Genomic DNA, 25009 nt, shown 5'->3' with positions numbered 1-25009 from the left:
TCACAGATAGTGGTAAATACATTGCTGCAAGCTTAAATGATTTACCTGAGTTCAACATCTGTGTAGTAACTTGCTATTAGGTGACAAACTGTGAAACAGTGTATGGCCTGGACAGAAAAAAATAAATTACACACACACACACACATATATATATATATATATATATACACACACATGGATGCTTATTTGCCGTCTTTGGACGGATTTCCATCTTTTTGCAAAATCTCGCCGTCTAAAAGAACTAGCAAAACATTAATTTTTATTTCCTGAAATCCGTGAAATGGTATTTTAGTGGAAAAACTCCAAATCACTGAGAAATTTCTCAGAAAATAGTGGTGTGTTCAGGGTTCTAGCTACCGCAAACTTGCGTTACGGCCCGTTATGCTATAATTTTGGACTGTTACGCTTATTTTGGACCATTACGATTTTCAATACAGCGTCTGTAATCAACCGTTTCTGCAGCGCGACTCCAGTTTGAAGCGTGAATCGAAGCAATGCTTTGATGCTTTTGACAAAACTAACAGATTTTATTTCTGTTTATGTCCAGAGATCAAGGATCCACCATGTAGAGTTTATTATGTCCAGAGTTTAAGGATCCAGTAACCAATTTCATATTTATTTACTTTAAGACTCAATAAAATGTTGTTCAATTTCAATATAATCAGCTTACAAAGCGCCAAATTACAACAACTTTGAGCCCAATCAGAAACAAACTAAATCAATAAAGTTTTTTGCATGAGTTAGCTATATTTGTAAACTATTGTGTTATATTCTGTATATACTCCTACAGTATGGTACAACATGCATACTGCATGAGATCACAAGAGAATTTTAACAGCCATTTCAAGTACAAATTTAATCAAAATAATGCACCAGAGGGCACTTAAATTCTTAAAATTTCCTGCGGGGGGTAACCCCCTCCCTTTTCCGCTTCACCGCGAATAGTTGCTGTCTTTTAATTTACCAAGACTTTGGATTGCTGCCTTTTTTTTTTTTCATCCTAAGCATCCATATATATATATATATATATATATATATATATCCCTGATGATTTCCATGATTTTCCTTTATAAATCATTGGTTGTTGGGATCAGCAATTTCATATAGCAGACAAACACAGTGATATTTGAAAAGTGAAATGAAGTTTATAGGATTTACAGAAAGTGTGTAATAATTGTTTAAACAAAATTAGGCAGGTGCATAAATTTGGGCACCCCAACAGAAAAAATACATCAGTATTTAGTAGATCCTACTTTTGCAGAAATAAGACTCTTAAACGCTTCCTGTAGCTTCCAATGAGACTCTGGATTCTGGTTGAAGGTATTTTGGACCATTCTTCTTTACAAAACATCTCAGGTTTGTTGGTTTTCAAGCATGGACAGCCTGCTTAAAATCACATCACAGATTTTCAATAATATTCAGGTCTGGGGACTGAGATGGCCATTCCAGAATGTTGTACTTGTTCCCTCCGCATGAATGTCTTAATAGATTTTGAGCAGTGTTTAGGGTCGTCTTGTTGAAAGCTACAGCCTGGTGCAACTTCAACTTTGTCACTGATTCATGAACATTGTTCTCAAGAATCTGCTGATATTGACTGGAATCCATGTGACCCTCAACTTTAACAAGATTCCCAGTACCTGCACTGGCCACACAGCCCCACAGCATGATGGAACCACCTCCAAATTTTACTGTAGGTAGCAAGTGTTTTTCTTGGAATGCTCTGTTCTTTTTCAGCCACGCATACCGCCCCTTATGTCCAAATAACTGAATTTTAGTTTCATTAGTCCACAGCACCATATTCCAAAAGGAAGCTGGCTTTTCCAAATGTGCTTTAGCATACCTCAAGCTACTCTGTGGTGTGTACACAGAAAAGGCTTCCTCTGTATTACAGCATCATACAGCATCTCTTTGTGCAAAGTGCACTGTATAGTACTGTGTCTGCGGTCTTCCATTTCCTCACTATGTTCCTCACAGTGGAAAATTATTTTATTTTTGCTTCTATTTTGTCATTTGATTTTTAAAAGGACCACAATGGAAATAAGTGTTTTCACTTTCTTGTGCTGTCCTTGTATTTTTAACATATTTATAATTTATATTATGTGCTTACATTGAACTAAAAAAAAAAATCACGCACCCACACACTCAAGCTTTTAATATATAGATGATTTACCGCCCTCTGCTGGATTGCGTGGGACAATTATTTTGACAGACTGTGGTGGAAGACATTAAAAGCACTACACTTTTCACTTACGGTACCGGGAGCATGACACTTAAGTCAGTCATTTTAACAGCAATATAACACTTAACTAAACTGACTAAACCAATTGAACTACAAGAACACATTAAATCAATAATGCTAACAACAGTCAAACTAACATAAACCATAATAACATTTAAAACCTCAAAACCCAGAACTCCCATGGTGCATTGCAGCACAGTGTCCATTGTTTTCTGGTTAGATAAACTCGCTAATTTCTCAAAAAATATTTGTCCTATCAACTTTGTTTTTGCAGCATTCATCCTTGGTCAAAAATACGCAAGCATACCAAACAGCAAGTATCACCTCTCCCCGGTTTCGCCATGATCAAAGCCATACACACGCACTCACACAGAGGCCACTTGGCTATTATAATATAAATATATATAAAGTGGGTGATTGAGTTAGTCCATCCCAGCCAGCTTGTGGAAACAATAACTCCAAAACAACAAGTGTTGTCATCTGGTAACTCATTCGTTCATTCATTAATTTTCTGCCACTTATCCAGGTCTGGGTCATGTGGCAGCAGACTAAGCAGCTCTGCCCTTGGAACGTGAATGTTAGAACTTTAAAAATTAAAAGAATATATAACAAGGACAAACCCTTTTGTATCTTGTGAACTTGGAGGCAGCAGATAAATCAAAAAAGCAGTTTTGTTTTAACTGTTTAATACCGTAGTTGCATGTCTGAGTGCCCTGGACGTTCTGCACAAAATTCTGCTTGGGGGGATGTTTGCATTAACTTACCCAAACATTATGTTTGTCAGACTGCCCATTTCAATAACCTGTCTGATTTCCTCACAAATAAAGAATAAGTCACCTGTCTGTTTTTTTTTTTTCTTACTATCCTTTTGTCATTTATTAAATGTGTTCCTTGTCAGCTGATGTCTGGCACAGCAAAATAACAAGGTGACGCGACGAGCACGGTCAGTTTCAGAATCACAATAGTCTTCATTCACCATGATTCCACTAGAATACAAGGAATTTGACTTGGGTTTGAGCTGCATTCTCTCTGTACCGCATGTATGAATATACACTAAACACTGAATAATTCACAGTAAAAATGTACAAATAAGATGCCCAAGTAAAATAAAAACTGCAATAAGAAAAAAAGACACAAAGATTGAAGTTGACTTCAGTTAACTTTATTGATCCCTAAAAGGGCAATTCATTTCACACCCAAATACCTCATAGAAATGTACAGCAATTAATCCACAATTACTCCTTGTTTAACGTAATAGTGGCCCACATCAAAAGTAAAACAACCACACATATACATTTGATTGTTTATGTATGCTAAACTTTGAAATAGTCCATTATCCGAATTGAGGAAATGTGAGTGTGGGGGGTGCTGCAGCAACACGTGGTCGCGCAGCCAGTTTGGGGGGAATGGGGAGCTGCCACAGCTAAAGCTGCGCTGCACCTGGAGGAGGAAGGGAGTGGCGTGAGTTGGCGACAGGATGGGGTGGGGGATGAGGACAGGAACACAAAGGAGAGAATTTTTTGCTGCCTCTACTGGTGGTTGGCTCTCACTGTGGTATTGTATCACTTCCTGTTCCGGAGCACAGCAGTGTTTTGCTGTATCTGTTAGCTGTTTAATCTGTTAGTTAGATTGATCTAGTTAACTAGATAACGATTTGTTTCACAGTGTAATCTTCACGTGCCTTAACTAAAGCACTCCCTCTGCTGAATCACCTCTAAATTATTTACACATTATTTACTTTGTGTGTTTTTAGGAATCCGCTAGCTTAGCGCAGGTACTAGCTCTTAACCGGTTTAGCATGGCAGCTTCTCCTATCTTTCCCGCACTTTTCTGCTCTGGGTGTGAAATGTTTAGTTATTCCTCGGCCTCCTTTAGCAGTAATGGTACTTGTAATAAGTGTATCTTATTCGTAGCTTTGGAGGCCAGGCTGGGCGAATTGGAGACTCGGCTCTACACCTTGGAAAATCCTACAGCTAGCCAGGCCCCTGTAGTCGGTGCGGACCAAGGTAGCTTAGCCGCCGTTAGTTCCCCTCCGGCAGATCCCGAGCAGCCGGGAAAGCAGGCCGACTGGGTGACTGTGAGGAGGAAGCGTAGTCCTAAACAGAAGCCCCGTATACACCGCCAACCCGTTCACATCTTTAACCGTTTTTCCCCACTCTGCGACACACCCGCCGAGGAACAAACTCTGGTTATTGGCGACTCTGTTTTGAGAAACGTGAAGTTAGTGACACCAGCAACCATAGTCAATTGTCTTCCGGGGGCCAGAGCAGGTGACATTGAAGGAAATTTGAAACTGCTGGCTAAGGCTAAGCGTAAAATTGGTAAGATTGTAATTCACGTTGGCAGTAATGACACCCGGTTACGCCAATCGGAGGTCACTAAAATTAACATTGAATCGGTCTGTAACTTTGCAAAAACAATGTCGGACTCTGTAGTTTTCTCTGGGCCCCTCCCCAATTGGACCGGGAGTGACATGTTTAGCCGCATGTTCTCCCTGAATTGCTGTCTGTCTGATTGGTGTCCAAAAAATGAGGTGGGCTTCATAGATAATTGGCAAAGCTTCTGGACCTGGTCTTGTTAGGAGAGATGGCATCCATCCCACTTTGGATGGAGCAGCTCTCATTTCTAGAAATCTGGCTAATTTAATTAAATCCTCCAAACCATGACTATCCAGGGTTGGGACCAGGAAGCAGAGTTGTAGTCTTAGACACCTCTCTGCAGCTTCTCTCCCCCTGCCATCCCCTCATTACCCCATCCCTGTAGAGATGGTGCCTGCTCCCAGACCACCAATAACCAGCAAAAATCTATTTAAGCATAAAAATTCAAAAAGAAAAAATAATATTGCACCTTCAACTGCACCACAGACTAAAACAGTTAAATGTGGTCTATTAAACATTAGATCTCACTCTTCGAAGTCCCTGTTAGTAAATTATATAATAATTGATCAACATATTGATTTATTCTGCCTTACAGAAACCTGGTTACAGCAGGATGAATATGTTAGTTTAAATGAGTCAACACCACCGAGTCACACTAACTGCCAGAACACTCGTAGCACGGGCCGAGGCAGAGAATTATCAGCAATCTTCCATTCCAGCTTATTAATTAATCAAAAACCCAGACAGAGCTTTAATTCATTTGAAAGCTTGTCTCTTAGTCTTGTCCATCCAAATTGGAAGTCCCAAAAACCAGTTTTATTTGTTGTTATCTATCGTCCACCTGGTCGTTACTGTGAGTTTCTCTGTGAATTTTCGGACCTTTTGTCTGATTTAGTGCTTAGCTCAGATAAGATAATTATAGTGGGCGATTTTAACATCCACACAGATGCTGAGAATGACAGCCTCAACACTGCATTTAATCTATTGTTAGACTCGATTGGCTTTGCTCAAAATGTAAATGAGTCCACCCATCACTTTAATCATACCTTAGATCTTGTTCTGACTTACGGTATGGAAGTTGAAGACTTAACAGTATTCCCTGGATAACCCCCTTCTGTCTGATCATCTCTTAATAACATTTACATTTACTCTGATGGACTACCCAGCAGTGGGGAATAAGTTTCATTACAGTAGAAGTCTTTCAGAAAGCTCTGTAACTAGGTTTAAGGATATGATTCATTCTTTATGTTCTCCAATGCCATATACCAACACAGGGCAGAGTAGCTCCCTAAACTCTGTGAGTGAGAGAGATTATCTCGTTAATAGTTTTATATCCTCATTGAGGACAACTTTGGATGCTGTAGCGCCTCTGAAAAAGAGAGCCTGAAATCAGAAGTGCCTGACTCCATGGTATAACTCACAAACTTGCAGCTTAAAGCAGATAACCCGTAAGTTGGAGAGGAAATGGCGTCTCACTAATTTAGAAGATCTTCACTTAGCCTGGTAAAAGAGTCTGTTGCTCTATAAAAAAGCCCTCCGTAAAGCTAGGACATCTTATTACTCATCACTAATTGAAGAAAATAAGAACAACCCCAGGACTCTTTTCAGCACTGTAGCCAGGCTGACAAAGAGTCAGAGCTCTATTGAGCCGAGTATTCCTTTAACTTTAACTAGTAATGACTTCATGACTTTCTTTGCTAATAAAATTTTAACTATTAGAGAAAAAATTACTCATAACCATCCAAAAGACATATCGTTCTCTTTGGCTGCTTTCACTGATGCCTGTATTTGGTTAGACTCTTTCTCTCCAATTGTTCTGAGTTATTTTCATTAGTTACTTCCTCCAAACCATCAACATGTCTATTAGACCCCATTCCTACCAGGCTGCTCAAGGAAGCCCTACCTTTAATTAATGCTTCGATCCTAAATATGATCAATCTGTCGTTATTAGTTGGCTATGTACCACAGGCTTTTAAGGTGGCAGTAATTAAACCATTACTTAAAAAGCCATCACTTGACCCAGCTATGTTAGCTAATTATAGGCCAATCTCCAACCTTCCTTTTCTCTCAAAAATTCTTGAAAGGGTAGTTGTAAAACAGCTAACTGATCATCTGCAGAGGAATGGTCTATTTGAAGAGTTTCAGTCAGGGTTTAGAATTCATCATAGTACAGAAACAGCATTAGTGAAGGTTACAAATGATCTTCTTATGGCCTCAGACAGTGGACTCATCTCTGTGCTTGTTCTGTTAGACCTCAGTGCTGCTTTTGATACTGTTGACCATAAAATTTTATTACAGAGATTAGAGCATGCCATAGGTATTAAAGGCACTGCGCTGCGGTGGTTTGAATCATATTTATCTAATAGATTACAATTTGTTCATGTAAATGGGGAATCTTCTTCACAGACTAAGGTTAATTATGGAGTTCCACAAGTTTCTGTGCGAGGACCAATTTTATTCACTTTATACATGCTTCCCTTAGGCAGTATTATTAGACAGCATTGCTTAAATTTTCATTGTTACGCAGATGATACCCAGCTTTATCTATCCATGAAGCCAGAGGACACACACCAATTAGCTAAACTGCAGGATTGTCTTACAGACATAAAGACATGATTGACCTCTAATTTCGTGCTTTTAAACTCAGATAAAACTGAAGTTATTGTACTTGGCCCCACAAATCTTAGAAACATGGTGTCTAACCAGATCCTTACTCTGGATGGCATTACCCTGACCTCTAGTAATACTGTGAGAAATCTTGGAGTCATTTTTGATCAGGATATGTAATTCAGTGCGCTTATTAAACAAATATGTAGGACTGCTTTTTTGCATTTCTGCAATATCTCTAAAATTAGAAAGTTCTTGTCTCAGAGTGATGCTGAAAAACTAATTCATGCATTTATTTCCTCTAGGCTGGACTATTGTAATTCATTATTATCAGGTTGTCCTAAAAGTTCCCTGAAAAGCCTTCGGTTAATTCAAAATGCTGCAGCTAGAGTACTGACAGGGACTAGAAGGAGAGAGCATATCTCACCCATATTGGCCTCTCTTCATTGGCTTCCTGTTAATTCTAGAATAGAATTTAAAATTCTTCTTCTTACTTATAAGGTTTTGAATAATCAGGTCCCATCTTATCTTAGGGACCTCATCTTATCTTATCTTAGGGACCTAATAGAGCGCTTCGCTCTCATACTGTGGGCTTACTTGTAGTTCCTAGGGTTTGTAAGAGTAGAATGGGAGGCAGAGCCTTCAGCTTTCAGGCTCCTGTCCTGTGGAACCAGCTCCCAATTCAGATCAGGGAGACAGACACCCTCTCTACTTTTAAGATTAGGCTTAAAACGTTTTGCTAAAGCTTATAGTTAGGGCTGGATCAGGTGACCCTGAACCATCCCTTAGTTATGCTGCTATAGACGTATACTGCTGGGGGGTTCCCATGATGCACTGAGTGTTTCTTTCTCTTTTTGCTCTGTATGCACCACTCTGCATTTAATCCTTAGTGATTGATCTCTGCTCCCCTTCCACAGCATGTCTTTTTCCTGATTCTCTCCCCTCAGCCCCAACCAGTCCCAGCAGAAGACTGCCCCTCCCTGAGCCTGGTTCTGCTGGAGGTTTCTTCCTGTTAAAAGGGAGTTTTTCCTTCCCACTGTCGCCAAGTGCTTGCTCACAGGGGGTCGTTTTGACCATTGGGGTTTTTCCGTAATTATTGTATGGCTTTGCCTTACAATATAAAGCGCCTTGGGGCAACTGTTTGTTGTGATTTGGCGCTATATAAATAAAATTGATTTGATTTGAAGGGGGTGGGAGCATGCGTATCAGTCACTGTCCATGTGTGAGTGGCAGATGTGTTAAGTTTATGTCAGTTTCTGTCCATGTGTGCTGGAGTTGCAAAAGATAAGAAGACAGCCGAATGGTTCACCAAGGCCGTAGAAATTCTTCTGGAGGAAAACAACGGGGCGTTTTGACCTTCAGAGGCTGATAAGCCTGCCTGCTTACAGATGTCAGGTCGATACGCCTGTGGTCATTTAGTCCTGTTATGGAAGGGTTCTTTGGGACTGTGATAAGAGTGGAGTGTTTGAAGCAGGAGGGGACCTCACGCAGCTCCAGAGATGTATTGAAAATCCAGGTGAAGATTGGCACTAGCTGATCAGCACATGCTCTCAGACATGAGAGGGAGATCCTGAAGCCTTTTTGATCTTCTGTCTGTGAAACCGCTGGCATACTTCAGGTGTGCTGACACTTGCACGACTTTGATGCATGCGCTTGGATGCCCTGTGTCATGCAGGAGAGTAAACTTGTCTGTAACGGGTGTAGACTGAACATGAGAGGGGCTCCGGTGCGTTCAGATATGCAAAGAGAATTTTGAAATGTTCAAAAAAATCTTTCATGCATAAATGTCGTGCAACGTGGGGCAATGAGCTCACCAACACTACGTGTAGTTCGTCGAGTCCAGTAAAGAAGTGAACAGAGCAAGTGGTTGCGTCAGCGCCCCGCATCAGAGAAGGATTATAATGAGATGTTAAACCCATCATAAACGTACTTTTACAGCTGCACACAAGAAGGAAAGAACAAGCAACTATTTTATAAAGCCATGACAATGTAAAACACAACAAATATTACCTTTTTAGTCAGCTCCAAATGCTTTCTCCAGCTCATTCAGCGTGCACACGAATGGCTCCGGCTGGAGTGGTCCTCTGTGATTCAGGAAGCGATTAGAGCCATTTCAGCAGCCAACATGCATAGAAAATGATTAATCCACTACAAAATAATTATTTTATATATGCAGTGTCCAGCACAGACCGCGTGGCAGCTGGTGGAACAAAGCATGGCTCCACCTGGGAACACAGCGGGTGGGACCGTCATGACAATGTGTGTGCAAGTGCGTGGATCAAAGCTGTGCAAGTGTCAGGTCACCTTTCCTCTTTACAAATCATTAGTGCGGGCGGTATTGCAGAGGGGAGGGGGAAAGAGGTGTCTAGGGGAGCACGTAGTCCATTGTTGTTGGCGTGGGTGAGGGGTGTGGTGTGAGAGTGGCCCTTTCAAACCTGGAATAAAACGTGTTCAACTCCTCTGCGAGTCAGGGCTTCTCCACAGGTTGGAGGGATGGTCTCTTGTAGTTGGTAGTATGCTGAAGACCTCGCCACACTTTTGCAGGATGGTTGGCTGAGAATTGTTTTTTTAGCCTATTAGAGTCACTCCTCTTTGTTACTCTGATCTTCTTTGTCAGCATGTTTCTGGCCTTCTTGTACAGGAGCCTGTCCTCACTTCTGTAGGCCTCCTTGGCCTCTGTTTCCTAGTAAACCAACGTTTGTTGTTGTATGTGCAGAAGGTTTTTGTCTGCACACACAGGTCCTCACAAAAACTGATGTAACTGTGTCACATAGTCCATGAATGTTTGTAGATGCAGCTTCAAACACACTCCAGTCTGTGCAGTCAAAACAGGCCTATCGCTCCTGCCTTGACTCATGTGTCCACTTCTTTACTGTCTTCACTACAGGCTTTGCAGATTTTAATTTCTGCCTGTAGGTAGGAATGAGGTGGATCAGACAGTGATCAGAGAGTCGCAAAGCAGGGAACAGAGCGGTGGACATCCTTTATTGTTGTGTAGCAGTGGTCAAGAATGTTGTTGTTCCGAGTGCCACACGTGATGTGCTGTCTATATTTACAGAGTTCATGGCTCAGATTTGCTATGTTAAAATCCCCCAGAGTGATGAACAGGGAGTCTGGATACTTTCTTTCCATGTCTGTGATCTGGTCAGTGAGCTGCTGCTGCACCTCTATTACGCATGCCTGTGGTGGAATATACAGGCTGACCAGCACGAACGAGGAGAACTCCCGTGGTGAATAGAACGAGTGACAGTTTATGGAAAACGTTTTCTAGCTGAGAGCTGCACATCCTCTTCAAAACCGTGACATCTGAACACCAACATTTGTTTATATAAAAGCATGTTCTGCGTCCTCTCATTTTCCCAGACAGCTCCATTATGCAGTCCGCACCCAGCAGTTAGAAACCGGGAAGGTGCAGAGCACTGTCGGGGATATGTTCACCAAGCAGGTTTCAGTGAAACACAATGCAGCGTAATTTTTCCTGTTGAGGAGCAGCAATAATTCATCTGTCTTGTTCAACAGGGAGCGTACATTGGTGAGGTGGATAGACGTGCGCAGCCCCTGACGCTGCAGCTTCACGAGCACGCCCGCTTGCTTCCACCTCCGGTGTCTTCTGTAAGCTCCAAGCAGAGCTGTTGCTCCTCCAACCAAAACATCTGTGAAACTCCCTGGTTTGGTGAAAACCGGCAGAGAAGTTCCAACAGATAACAGTCCAATGGATAAATGATCAAAAATTACAAACAGCTGTAACTTGCATGTACTCGGTCTAGCTCCTGCTGAAAACCAGCCGTCTTGTGTGTTCACCACTGCACTCTGTTCAACTACTATAAAACATATTTACAAAATAATGGGAAAGTAAAGCTTGTAATTAGGCAATAGATAAAACGTGGCTGAGAATGCTATCAAAATTTTCATTGGTACTTCAAATTAATGATGGATAATTTGAAACATTCCTCTGTAAATTTAGAAACCTGTGCAACACCAGTAAGTGAAAAAGTTGTTCCAGCATCTGTATCAAACAGAAGACATCACATGCTGTTCTGAACAGGGCTGTAGCACGTCACGAACTGTTTGTGAATGTTTTGAAACCTTTTAATTGGAACATAATAAAGCACAAATGAATGAATGAATGGCAGAGTCAATACGTGCATAAGCATGCACGTTGTTTGTTGGACAAAATATGCCAGGCTGAGATCCTAGCTCAAGTTGTTGTTGTTTTGACACAAGATGGATGTCACAGCAATAATTTGCAGGCTACGTTATGAAACAAATAAACTCCGCTCCAGACTGAGTTTTACCAACTCTGACTCATCAGGAGACAGTTCCAACATTTAAGTTCTGCTAAATAAATACCAGAAACAACATTCTAACATCTAAGTTGTACAACCCCTGGCAAAAATTATGGAATCACCGGCCTCGGAGGATGTTCATTCAGTTGTTTAATTTTGTAGAAAAAAAGCAGATCACAGACATGACACAAAACTAAAGTCATTTCAAATGGCAACTTTCTGGCTTTAAGAAACACTATAAGAAATCAGGAAAAAAAAATTGTGGCAGTCAGTAACGGTTACTTTTTTAGACCAAGCAGAGGGAAAAAAATATGGAATCACTCAATTCTGAGGAAAAAATTATGGAATCATGAAAAACAAAAGAACGCTCCAACACATCACTAGTATTTTGTTGCACCATCTCTGGCTTTTATAACAGCTTGCAGTCTCTGAGGCATGGACTTAATGAGTGACAAACAGTACTCTTCATCAATCTGGCTCCAACTTTCTCTGATTGCTGTTGCCAGATCAGCTTTGCAGGTTGGAGCCTTGTCATGGACCATTTTCTTCAACTTCCACCAAAGATTTTCAATTGGATTAAGATCCGGACTATTTGCAGGCCATGACATTGACCCTATGTGTCTTTTTGCAAGGAATGTTTTCACAGTTTTTGCTTTATGGCAAGATGCATTATCATCTTGAAAAATGATTTCATCATCCCCAAACATCCTTTCAATTGATGGGATAAGAAAAGTGTCCAAAATATCAACGTAAACTTGTGCATTGATGATGTAATGACAGCCATCTCCCCAGTGCCTTTACCTGACATGCAGCCCCATATCATCAAAGACTGTGGAAATTTACATGTTCTCTTCAGGCAGTCATCTTTATAAATCTCACTGGAACGGCACCAAACAAACGTTCCAGCATCATCACCTTGCCCAATGCAGATTCGAGATTCATCACTGAATATGACTTTCATCCAGTCATCTACAGTCCATGATTGCTTTTCCTTAGCCCATTGTAACCTTGTTTTTTTTCTGTTTAGGTGTTAATGATGGCTTTCGTTTAGCTTTTCTGTATGTAAATCCCATTTCCTTTAGGTGGTTTCTTACAGTTCGGTCACAGACGTTGACTCCAGTTTCCTCCCATTCATTCCTCATTTGTTTTGTTGTGCATTTTTGATTTTTGAGACATATTGCTTTAAGTTTTCTGTCTTGATGCTTTGATGTCTTCCTTGGTCTACCAGTATGTTTGCCTTTAACAACCTTCCCATGTTTGTATTTGGTCCAGAGTTTAGACACAGCTGACTGTGAACAACCAACATCTTTTGCAACATTGCGTGATGATTTACCCTGTTTTAAGAGTTTGATAATCCTCTCCTTTGTTTCAATTGACATCTCTCGTGTTGGTGCCATGATTCATGTCAGTCCACTTGGTGCAACAGCTCTCCAAGGTGTGATCACTCCTTTTTAGATGCAGACTAACGAGCAGATCTGATTTGATGCAGGTGTTAGTTTTGGGGATGAAAATTTACAGGGTGATTCCATAATTTATTCCTCAGAATTGAGTGAGTCCAGATTTTTTTCCCTCTGCTTAGTCTAAAAAAATAACCGTTACTGACTGCCACAATTATTTTTCCTGATTTCTTAGTGTTTCTTAAAGCCAGAAAGTTGCCATTTGAAATGACTTTAGTTTTGTGTCATGTCTGTGATCTGCTTTTTTCTACAAAATTAAACAACTGAATGAACATCCTCCGAGGCCGGTGATTCCATAATTATTGCCAGGGGTTGTACAGTTAACACACCACAGATGTGAGTGCTCACAGTGACCTTTTTGAACAGGCCTGGACAGCCAAGGCTCCGCCCTTTACATAGTCCTTATAACATGCAGAGGCACATTTAATTAATGATAGCAGTGTTATAGTATCTGAGTGTATGAATTATACCAGTCTGCAAACATTACAGCACAGGTAGCAGCTCCCTCAGTAGCTGCAGGTGAATAGCAAATGTTGCTGCCTACTCTGGGTCCAGCATTACATGTTTTTTCTTTTGCAGAACTATAGTACTACATGTTTTGTGTATCTGTTACATATGCTCACATTGGCTTTTCTTTCAAACAACATATTTTTTTGAATAAGCATCAAAATAAAAGCAGTTTAGTGATAAACTACTGGAGGCTTTAAACAGCTTTATTTTGAAACACAGCACCCCATCCAGCGTTATAAGGCCAAGTGAAGTTAACATTACAGTTTTCCTAATGTACTTAACCACGTAAAGATCTTCACCATGTTTTGTGATGAGGTTGTTTAATATGCTTTTACACGTTATGTTCATTAAAAGTTTGTCTCCCACCTCCAGGGCTTGTTACAGGGCGTATGCTGGTCTTTGACACACTTTCATTATTTTGTGCTGTGAGCAACTGACAGCATGTCATTATGCCCCCCACCACCACCAAAAAAAAGAGAGACAGAGAGGTCACAGACTTAATATTTCTGCATGAAACACTAATGCATGCTAATTAAAGTCCCCAGTATTAGCAGTAATTTCCTCCTCTCAGAATATGTCGAATTTCTCTGTTAAATTTTTATCCCATTATTCAAATGCAGCTGCAGTGTTGGCATCAGTTGTCCTGAGGACAACTAATTTGCTTTCTCTGCTTCTTCAGAAACTAATTGTAAGGGCCAAATTAGACAGTCTGGGGATTGATGGTGTGTTAAACTGACAGCTGATCCAAATGTGATAATGTCTTCACAAACTGCCAAAGCTTCAGGAAAAGAGGTCTCATTTGTCTGACCTGGTTAGTCCGTATTCTTTACATCCACATTGAGTCTTGGAGATGGACCTAGATGCACCAAAAAAAATACAAGTGAAGGAACCATAGATTTGCACAAGATGTAGTGGACCCAACAGTTTGAAAATCTCGGGCGAAAAGAGCATGTCATCACTGACCACATGTGAGATGCTTTATGTATATTTATATCTGTTGTGAAAATCTGATTTTAGTTTTGAAAGAGACATATTTGGAATGATTCCATGCGACTGTGCCATTCACCTGTCTAGTATTACCAGCAGAACTACAGGGCTGTCAGTGATTTTTGCCTAGATCCCAATTTCTAATCGTGACTTCTTTGGAGGTACACCGGCTGAACAAGCTTCTTCTTATTCAGGTCCTGAGGCATTGAAAAATGAAGTTTCTTCATTGCAGATCGTGTTCCCCAAATTTAAATGGACACATTCTCTACTTGCAGTGGTGAAGTTGTAGTTTAATTGTGAACAGTACAGCCATACACTTTAGGAGCAGCTATTTCAGCACTGTACTGAAGGAAAGCTGCATGTTTCTGCAGAGGATTACTTCTTTACAGAAACATAGTTTGAGAGACCTGGTGAGATTTGATGCGTGACCAGCTGGGCTTACCTTCTGTTTCACAGACAGGAGAAACATGGAGGTTATGAGAAAGTCAGGATAGCCACATGTTCACTAGTAGATTTTTCTCTCTCTCGCTCTCTTGCTCTCGCTCTCTCTCTGTCTCTCTCTCTTGCTCTCGCTCTCTCTCTGTCTCTCTCTCTTGCTCTCGCTCTCTCTCTGTCTCTCGCTCTCTCTCTCTCTCTCTCTCGCTCTCTCTCTCTCATGCAAATACCAATAACTCCTCAATAGCTCCAGCTGAGGGTCTCGGATGCTTGCAGAGAAATGACTGCCCCGTTGACCTTTCTGTTCTGTCTGCTGTACTGTGACGTTTGCTTTAGTGCACTCATCAGTCACATAAAAACTTGAAATCAGCCTGACAATGTCTGTTTGTGTGTTATGCCATGTTACCCCATTTGCACTGTCCAGCAAATGACTTATTACGTCCTTGACAGACGTAATAAGTCATTTGCACTGTCCAGCATGTGCACTGTCCAGCAAATGACTTATTACGTCCGTCAAGGACGTAATAAAATCATCGGCATTTATTTATTTGTCTGTCTGTGTCTTTTAGCAGGATTATGTCAAAACTACTGCAGAGTTTTTGATGAGATTTTCACCACGTATACATATTAGGCCATGGAAGACTCCATTAAATTTTGGAGGTGATCCAGATTCTGGATCAAGTTTCACTTTATAGTCTTTGAAGGATTACGTCAAAACTACTTCACAGATTCTCACCAGATTTGCACCACAGACAGAGATTAGGGCATGGAAGACTCTACTGAATTTTGGAGGTGATCCAGATCTGGATTGGCAGATGTCAGAACTCTCTGATTGCTCTTGTTTTGGGTGTGCGGTGCTCTTTGCAGGCCGTTACGGGTTTTAAATGTCTCCTGTAATATTCAACCTGTGCTGTCGTGTTAGCTCCTGCTCCATGTCATAAAATGCACAGTTGATTAGTTGCCTGAAACGTGGGCATCATTCACACAAAACTCTCAGCTGGAGTAAATGGCAACATCAGGAAAGATTTATGTTTCACATTAACCTTCTACTTATTTTTCAGCCTCGAATGGACCAGTATTTCAATCAGATGGAAAAAATTGTCAAGGAGAGGAAGACATCGTCGCGGATACGGTTTATGTTACAGGATGTCATAGACCTGCGATCGGTGAGTGTGTAGTCAGTCGCATGTGTACAGAAACATTTTGTATGTGCTTTTAATTGTTGATGCTGTAAAATTTCTGACACCTCTTTTAAAGAAGTTATTTACAGTGATATTTATCGACAGTTGAAGGTTACTCTGTTTATATACTAAACAACGTGGTGTTTTAGTGCCACACTTTAATCTACCATTCAGTGTAATTACCGTACATTTTAAGCTTCCATTAATGCTGTATGATTCTGTTCAGAGCCGTCTCATGACAGAGTGTAGCATGTAGCAATACTGACATCTGTGTCTATCCAAGAACGTTTGCTCTCAGACTACAACCACCAAAGTTTTTTTTCCTTCATCACTTATTCCCCCAGTTATTTATGGGTAATTCACAATGATTACGCTATACACAAAATTTAAATTGTTGAACAAATAATTACAATGTCTAATTTCAGAGAGCTCAAGGCACTTTTTATTAGCCTCACCCCAAAGTGGAAAAAGGATATTGTAATGGCAGTGTCTGTCTGTAAGTATGTATGTCTGTCTGCCCCGATGGAGCAATATCTTCAAAATGCACAGAGCAGTTTCAATCAGGTGGTAGATAAACTCAATGGACTGTCCTCTCCCAGCACAGATCATGATAAGGTGAAGATTAAATCAGCTCATCCTCTACTATCTGTGGCTGCACCTTCACAATGCAAAGAGCAGTTTCAACCAGACTTGGTAGATTTATACAGCAAACTGCCCTCTCATGACACAGTTTATTTCAGGGCCATGTTTAAGTCATAGATCATGGTCTGCAAAGATAATTGAGATATTGAAACGCTGTTTATGATGTAGACTTCTGCTGTCCCGCAGCTAACAAATGTATCAAACCTGTGGCGTTGTTGATGTCAGCCAAAGCCAAAAATGACCTGGCAGGGATGAAGCACTGCAGTCATCTGAAGAACGTTTTTTATTTTGTTCCTGTTGGTCAAAAAACACAAAAAGTAGTTAATTTTCAATTATATTCCACCCCCCACAAAAAAAAACCAAAAACCTGCTAATTGTAATTTTTCCTTTACAAGTGACTCATAAATGATTGCTTGTACTCATCAGGTAAACGATCATCAGCCATCAACTAATTGATGGATTTAATTGTTATTGCTCTGAATGCAGAGGATCCACCCACACTTTGAGGGTGCTTAAAGGAAACATGATTTCTGTGATTTGGACAAGTAGAAGGAAAGGAAACGTGTGAGACTACTGAAAATGACATTTGTTTGATTTGAAACTGGTGTTGCCTCATTTCTGTGCGGCTCTTCTTTCCCTGCAGCACAACTGGGTGTCCAGAAGAGTCGACCAGGGCCCCAAAACAATCGAGCAAATCCACAAGGAAGCTAAGATTGAAGAGCAGGAGGAGCAGCGAAAAGTCCAGCAACAGCTGCTCTCCAAGGACAGCAAGAGACGGCCAGGTCAGGGCTGCGGTCTAAATCCTCTTTAAGGCCTCGCGTCACATTGGCGCAGTGACTCAGGAAGCCTGTGAGCCGACAGACAAACTTCCTGTCCCTATAGTCTGCAGAGACATTATTGTACCAAACAGTGAACAGGAAGCCCCCCCACTCCCTCCCATCTGTTAGCTGATATACAAATAATGAATGTTTGAGTTCAATGGTACGAATATTTCATGAGGTGAAAGCTGGAACAAACCATTCGAGGCGAAGCAGAGTTGAACGGTTTGTTCCAGCTTTCACTAAATTAATACGAGGGGAGCTACGACCCCCCCCCCCCCCCCAACTATACCAAACCAACTGTTTTAGGCTCCTTAGATGACCCCAAAACACAATCAGGCTGTTCCCAAAAATAAAAACTGGCCTCAAGCCAGTTATCCAAGATGGCCGCCAAAATAGGGTTTTTTTTTTTTTCACTAAAACACCTTTACACAACATACAAGCAACTTACATATCACAGAGATTCAATGGGAAGACCATTGCAGGTCACAGCATACTTACTTGTGCCTAAACTAAATTCATTCATGGTTTAAGATTCAAAATGGCATGCAAAATGGCCACCAATAGAGCCTTATTTGTAAAATACATAGTAGGAACAAACAATAAGATAAGATGCCTTTTATTGTCATTGAATAAAATTCAACAAAATTTACGTTGCAGCTTCACCATAGACTTAAATGACAGAAATCAGTGTTTTTGTGGGGGGAAAAAAAAACATTTTGGTGGCCATCTTGGATGCCATCTTGGATAACTGGCTTGAGGCCGGTTTTTATTTTTGGGAACATCCTGATTGTGTTTTGGGGTCATCTAAGAAACCTAAAAAAGTTGGTTTGGTTTAGTCCTGGGGGGAGTGCAAAGGTAGTGGTTGTAGCTCCGCTAGTAAAAATATTTGTTCCATTGAAAGAATGTAAAAACATTTATTATTATTATTCATATTTGTTTTTAAATTGTGACGTGTAGTCCAGTGATGCTGTGCACTGACTTCAGACTTCCATAAAAAAAGACTTTGTGTAGTTCTTCAGTCCAGCCAAAAATCACGTCAGCGTTTCATGTGAACAGGTCTTCATGCATCCATACGGCTTACAGCGGAGTGGATTTTTTGTATGTGTGTGTTACAAGAATTAGCTGCGTCAGTTAGCTCAATCAAATCATCGTTTCGTTGTCCCCTGCGCGCTCACACATGCAACCAGGTTGGCGCTTATGTGTTGTGCGTGTACTACCAAAAGAAGACTGTGTACGTCCTCAGTGCAGCAAAAAAAAAAAATGACATCAGAAATTAGTCCAGCTTTTCATTCCAACTCCTGCCAACAGCCTCCAGACAACACAGTGGATTTGTTTTGTGTGTGTGTGTGTGTGTGTGTGTTGGGCGCGCGTACATGTACGAGCACGTGCAGGTGCACGTGCATGTACGAGCATGTGCGGGCGCACACGTGCATGCACAAGGATGCGTGTGTTTGCAGAGTGCATGGTACCAAATGTATGGAACCAAATTTGCACTCTAAATGAACCAAACTGCACTCTAAATGCAGCAGAACACAAATGGGATGAATTAATCCATGTCATGTGACATACAAATCACCAATCAAATGACAAGGATCCACTCAGCCGTTATATAATATGTAATATATTACCATGTACAGCAGCTAGATGAATGCCGTCACTATGTTCGACTGACATTTCATATATTAAGTATCACCTTGTTGTTGTTCTTGGATTTCAGTATTTCCCATTGTATATATTGTAATTGCAGTGGTGATTTAGTTTGTGTTTCCCCCCTTAACACTACTATCCCATAGGGCGCCACTCTCCTACGATTGCCCACAATCCAAAAAAGTACAAGAACAGGATGATACAGGTTAATACGGCTTGCATCCTAACAGGCTGGTTTATAAAGTGCAGATCTGGCAACTGGCTGACTTATAAAGTGCAGACCTGGCAACCCGCTAGAAAATTAAAGCAAAGAGCTGCGCCCTCGGCTAGAACTGCAACAAGCCGTGCTTCAGCTCCAAATTTATACCCCAATGGAACACAGTCAAGCAGGTTTCAAGCCGTACTCACTAGGAATACTCCATTTAAAAATGTATTGAACTTGATTGAAGCTGTTAAGACTATGAACACCTGGAGGTTACTACGCACTAGTGTCAATTTTATGAATTGGGATGAAATTTTTGAAAATTTTACCTCGATTTCAAATCTGGTGCTGATGATGGCCATAACTACTAGGTATACCACGTTTGTTCAAGATTAACAAACTATGATGCTTCAAAGCACGGCCCGATTTGCTATTCAGGATGAAATGGCATGGAATGGCGCTCTGTGGAATAGCCCCTTAAGAAAGCTTTTGTCTGTTTTGTGTCTGCCACAGATCCCAGAGATCAGCGCATACAAAGAGAGGAGACCTGGAACACTGTTACCATGACGAAGAGCAGTCGAACCATTGACCCCTCCAAGATCCCGAAGATCTCCAAGGTGAGAACCGCAACATTCCTCATCAACCAATAGCCTTTGAACACACGGCTGTCTCCGTGACGCATCAGAACTACTGAGGATGAAGTAAATGTTGCGTTAATGACCCAGCAAAATGATCTTGTGCAATTTCCCAGCAGTCTTCTCTGTGATTAGTGTGTTGAATCCTTGTTCCATTTTTCTGTCAAATGTGTTCTTCTCCGTGAAACCGTCAAGTCATAACATGTTGCAACATTTCTCACGTTCCTTAAGGATTTTCCACTTTACTCAGAAGCGCCTTCGCACACACTGCAATTTACTCAGGAAAAAAGCTTTGCTGCTCAGGAATCAACTGTTGACAAAGTGTTATGGTGAATCCTGAAGCTCTTCATTGCTGGGCAATATACTTGTCCTCAGCTGATCCACATTCTGGTTTCCATCTTCGGGAGTGTAGACACCCCCTGCTGGATGTTTTCTGACACAGATCTCACCCTGCTGGAGAAGCTTCCAGTGTTCTTAGGAGTGATGGCACATTGTTCTGCATTATATTTATCCTTAATAAGCACTTTTAAAGCAAGATTGATCACAGTTTTTGTAGCTAAGTGATGTTGACATTGTTGAGAATATATTGCTAAAAACTCAGTGAACTAAAGGGGCTAAAATGCCTCAATCAGAGAATCCTTCTTTATACTCTTATGCCAGTCTCTTTTTTTTTGTCTGCTGACTGATAAATTAGGAAGAACACTTTTAAATGATTTTCATTCTGTAGCCTCAAGTGGATGAGAAGATCCAGTTGGGTCCAAGGGCTCAAGTCACATGGGTAAAGGGCAGCAGTGGTGGAGCCAAGGCCAGCGACTCGGGTAAGTCAGCAGATATCGACCGATCAAAGCCCACACAGGGTTCAGTCTGGTGTTGTAGTGATTGATGGAGCTCTCTTATAACTGTGGCTATGCTTTTTTAATTTTTTTGTTTTGTTTTAGCTTTTACACATTTCATTCAGAAAAAAATAAGTAAATACACCTGAATGTGTTGGACCTCTGTCTCTCTTAGCACATTTCTTCTGGCTTCTATGTAATTCCAGCTGCAGCACTGGTTTATTCTGCACTTGCATGTCATTACACATTGCAATGCTCACATCATCTATGCAGTCTGTCCAGATGCTGCCCCACCACCCCACACACGCACACACACTCACACATGCAAAAACAATTCCTGAGAGAAAAAGTGATTGAACCATATTTTACAAAGGCTTGCTGATTTTGATTCTACATATTTTAGCTGTTCTTTGTAGAGCCAAACCACTCTGTTGATAAATGCTTATATTACCCAAAATATGGCCATCAGGTATTGCAAAGAATTTGCGTCCGCCCGTCTGTCAGTGCTCAACATAAGTCCTGTCCTTTTACTGCCAGGGTCTTCAAATTCACAGGGAGCATTCTTGGGACACATACCTTGCACAAGTTCAAAGATTGCTAACCTTGACCTATTCTAAGGGGTCAAAAGGTCATTCTTTCTACACACTGTCATTGATTACATGCTCATACAGCTGAGGGTATTTTAGCATTGCATTATATTTTTCATCTTCTGCGTTTTCTATAATGTTCTATATACTGAATGATGTTAACCCTCTGGGGTCCGAGGGCATTTTTTTGGACAGTTCACTCGCCTGGCATAAATGTTTTATTATTGCTGTTAACAGCTCTCCCTGTATCCCACATTCAAGTTTTATCTCTTTTTTTAGGACAACCTGTGCTTTCAGAATATATATGTTTTTGTTGTGTTTTATAAGTGTAATAAAGGTTTACAATCAGAAATGAGAAAGGGGAAAAAAAGTGAAAATTAATTTTCCACACACATTTATTCAAAACACATAGCAAACTATAATAAACAACTCTTTTGACACTTTATAAAGGTAATTTGAGGACTTGTGTGAAAGACTACAACAAAAAGGTTCAAACAACAAACACAAATGCACATTTTGAACAATATATACAAAATGGTCTATGCGTTTTGTTATTTTGATATGGTAAACGGTGCTTCATGCTGAGAAAGCAACAGGGTTATCCATTAACATTCACATGCAAAATAGTGAAGCAATCCTGATAGTTACACACTCTTGTGGGTTAAGTGACACAAGCAATCCATAATAATTTTTCTGTATGTAGTTTACAATCTGCATGTTCCTTTATGGATGGATTATGCAAAAGTTGCTCATTCACTCACGAGTTTGACTCCACTAATCATGCACAAAAGCATAGTTTTTAAACCAGGTTCATGAAATGAATAAGAGCCCTTGATAATGTTTGTCACTGAAGAGGTGTACAAAACTGCAGCTTTTGCTTCAATGCTTGAAACAAGAAATATGTTTTCATATCTTAAAAACATGATGCGATTGGTAAAAACTAACACCAGATTTGGATTCAGCGCCCCCAAATTACCAAAAATCTATTGGAAAAACTCCATGCAAGAAAAACTGTGTTGACCAGTGTAATCATTTTTGTTATAGTGAGCCTTCTGTTTTTTACTTCATGATAGAACTATCACGGACAGCTGGAAGTAGCCTCAATCGATACTCTGCACTGCAAGCAACCACATCATCTCAGGCCTCCACCACACCTCCCCAGAATCCAGACTTTGACTCCAGGAGAACTCTGGGAAGGTAAAAGTAGCGGCCCTTTGATTACAAAATCCTGATTAATTAAGCTCTATTAGATTTGGTGGATAGAATAAAGTGAAAGTTTGACTTAAGTTACAAGACAAAGTTGGAGAGTTGTCAGTATTTGCAGAGGATTTGTTAGACTATATTGATTACAAATTTTTAAATGGCCACAGATCAGTAATAATATCCAAAACTGTTCTTGCCCACTTCACTAGTCGTGGCAGTACAGCCAGAGACCGCAGCGAGAAGCCACTGATCTCTGCCTCATCGCCACGACCTGGACCCTTCGTCAGAGGGGGCAGTTCAAAAGAGCTGCTTGAGAGCCAGACCACAGAGGAGCCACGCCGAGACCGGGAGCGAGAAGGAGGCGAGCCTCGAAGACCAAGCGTCACTGAAGACAAACCAGAAGTGGAGCGTAACAGAATCAGAGAGCCTGGTGAGGAACACAGTGCTGCACACATCTGGACAGATATGAAATACTATAATACCAGCAGGTTACATAGCTTTTTATCACCGCGCCCCAGCTCTGTGGAATGATCTGCCTGCGCTGATGCGACAGTCGGACTCTGTGGAGACTTTTAAAGCCAGGCTGAAGTCACATTTGTTCTCCCTGTTTTATCATTAGTATTTTATATAATTGTGTCTTTTTTTATTCATTTTATTTATTTTACTTCTTTTACCTTTTATGATCAAATTTTTTTTTATTGTGTTTTAATCTTATTTCATTTTATTCTGCTTTTAAATGTTTGTGAAGCGCCTTGAGGCGATTACTTGTGATTTGGCACTATATAAATTAATAAATTATTACTATTATAATACAAACTGGCATCACAACAGTTCTGAGTCCATATCTTCAGGAAATTTTGAATAATATATATTTAAACGGACTGCATTTCTATAGAGCTTTTACATCTGAAACAGATGCTCAAAGATGCCTCACATTCACACAGAAATGTCAAGCAGTCCTGGCCAAGACGGCAATCACAGTTCTAGAAAATGTACACAAATTAGTACAGACAAATAAGCAGCTCCACAGACTTAGAAATAATTATAGTGGGAAATACCCTAAGATAGGAAAGGAAGAAGTTGCAAACTCTTGATAGAATCTTTCTCCAATCCCTTTACAATACATTTAAAAGCCCTGAGTGAGGTCAGCTCCTGGAGCTGCAGTGCACTCTGCAAAAGATTCCAAACAGCAGGGGCGACAATAAAATGTAATTTGAGCTCAAGCTGTAACCACTCGTTTTAAGTAAACCATACTTGCGGATGTAAGGGGGAGCTTGCCAAGGATGGACTTATAAATGAATATGCAGCAGTGTGTGAGTCTGCATTTGATGACAGAAGGCCACTGATTTCTGGGGTAGAGTACAATGATGAGTTTGCATCCTGTGATAAACCTCAGAGTGCTGTGGTATACAGTGTCCAGTCGGTGCAAACATTGGGCAGAGGAATGCATATACAACATGTAATGTGGAGTTGTGTCAGGAAGAGCATCCTGTATAAAACTGTCAAATCAAATTGGATCCGTTTTGGCCACCTCAAGTGACAAAGGGAGAAACCCAAAGAATTTAATAGTATGTGAGCAGATTTCTACACTTTAGGACTGACATTTTGAGTGAGGGTCAAGTAAAAAAAAAAAAAAAAAATCTTGTTAATGAATCTCTCACTTTGTGCCCAAACTGTACTGTAGTTCCAGAGGCAAATTACAGGATCTTCTGTGTCACTATTTTAGATAGCGGCATATTAGATTGTTACCGTCTTAAGAACTTTTCCTTTCTTTCTTGCAGATACCCTTCTGTCACCAATGACTCATGCTATTCTTCTCCATCTATTGCACCCTGACTGCCCTCTCTTCCTCACCTGTCTGCCACACTCTCCGTTACTTTTAACAGTTGACCCCAAGTATTTAAACCCATCTACCATTACTACCTCTACTCCCTGAAAGTGTTTCATTCTCTTATGCTTGCTCAGGCTGATACTCATGTACTCCATCTTGCTCCTCCTTATTATCATTCTCCTTCTCTCCAGAGCGTATCACCACCTCTGTAGCCTTGACTCAGTCTGGTCTCTATTATCCCTACACATCACACTGTCATCTGCAAACATCCTCGTCCATGGAGACTCTTCTCTGATCTTGACCACAATCAGAGCTGATATTTAATGCAGTTCCTCTCCTTTAACCTATCTATCTTCCCTACACTGTATTTAATCTTGTGGCCATTGTTTTGTCTTAGTTATTAAATATCTAATCTACAACAGCTGCAGTGTTAAGTTTAAATCTGATGTTTTGTGGTGATATAATATAAATGTTTAAAAGTACATTCATAAAGCTTTAACCTCAAGATGAAAAATCCACAACAGTTGT

General features: G+C 40.6%; 1 protein-coding gene and 1 long non-coding RNA gene across 2 annotated transcripts in view; one reads left to right on the top strand and one right to left on the bottom strand.

Annotated features, from left to right (window-relative positions):
* The window catches only part of eif4g3a (eukaryotic translation initiation factor 4 gamma, 3a), a 163928-nt gene that overhangs the window by 118400 nt on the left and 20519 nt on the right, over positions 1–25009 (top strand). The window contains 6 exon segments of the mRNA XM_034165858.1: positions 15961–16065; positions 17366–17504; positions 19906–20009; positions 20755–20845; positions 22521–22644; positions 22860–23080. Coding sequence (XP_034021749.1) covers positions 15961–16065; positions 17366–17504; positions 19906–20009; positions 20755–20845; positions 22521–22644; positions 22860–23080 — 784 coding nt within the window.
* LOC117506360 lies at positions 1668–23426 on the bottom strand. The gene is made up of 3 exons (XR_004559443.1): positions 23416–23426; positions 8910–8913; positions 1668–1851 (listed from the first exon to the last, which is right to left on the bottom strand). It is a non-coding gene; the product is annotated as an uncharacterized LOC117506360 (long non-coding RNA).

This window comes from Thalassophryne amazonica, chromosome 3 (genome assembly GCF_902500255.1).
Source record: "Thalassophryne amazonica chromosome 3, fThaAma1.1, whole genome shotgun sequence".
Taxonomy (NCBI): Eukaryota; Metazoa; Chordata; class Actinopteri; order Batrachoidiformes; family Batrachoididae; genus Thalassophryne; species Thalassophryne amazonica.
Note: the sequence above shows the minus strand (reverse complement) of the source record. Positions and strands in the feature narration are given on the sequence as shown.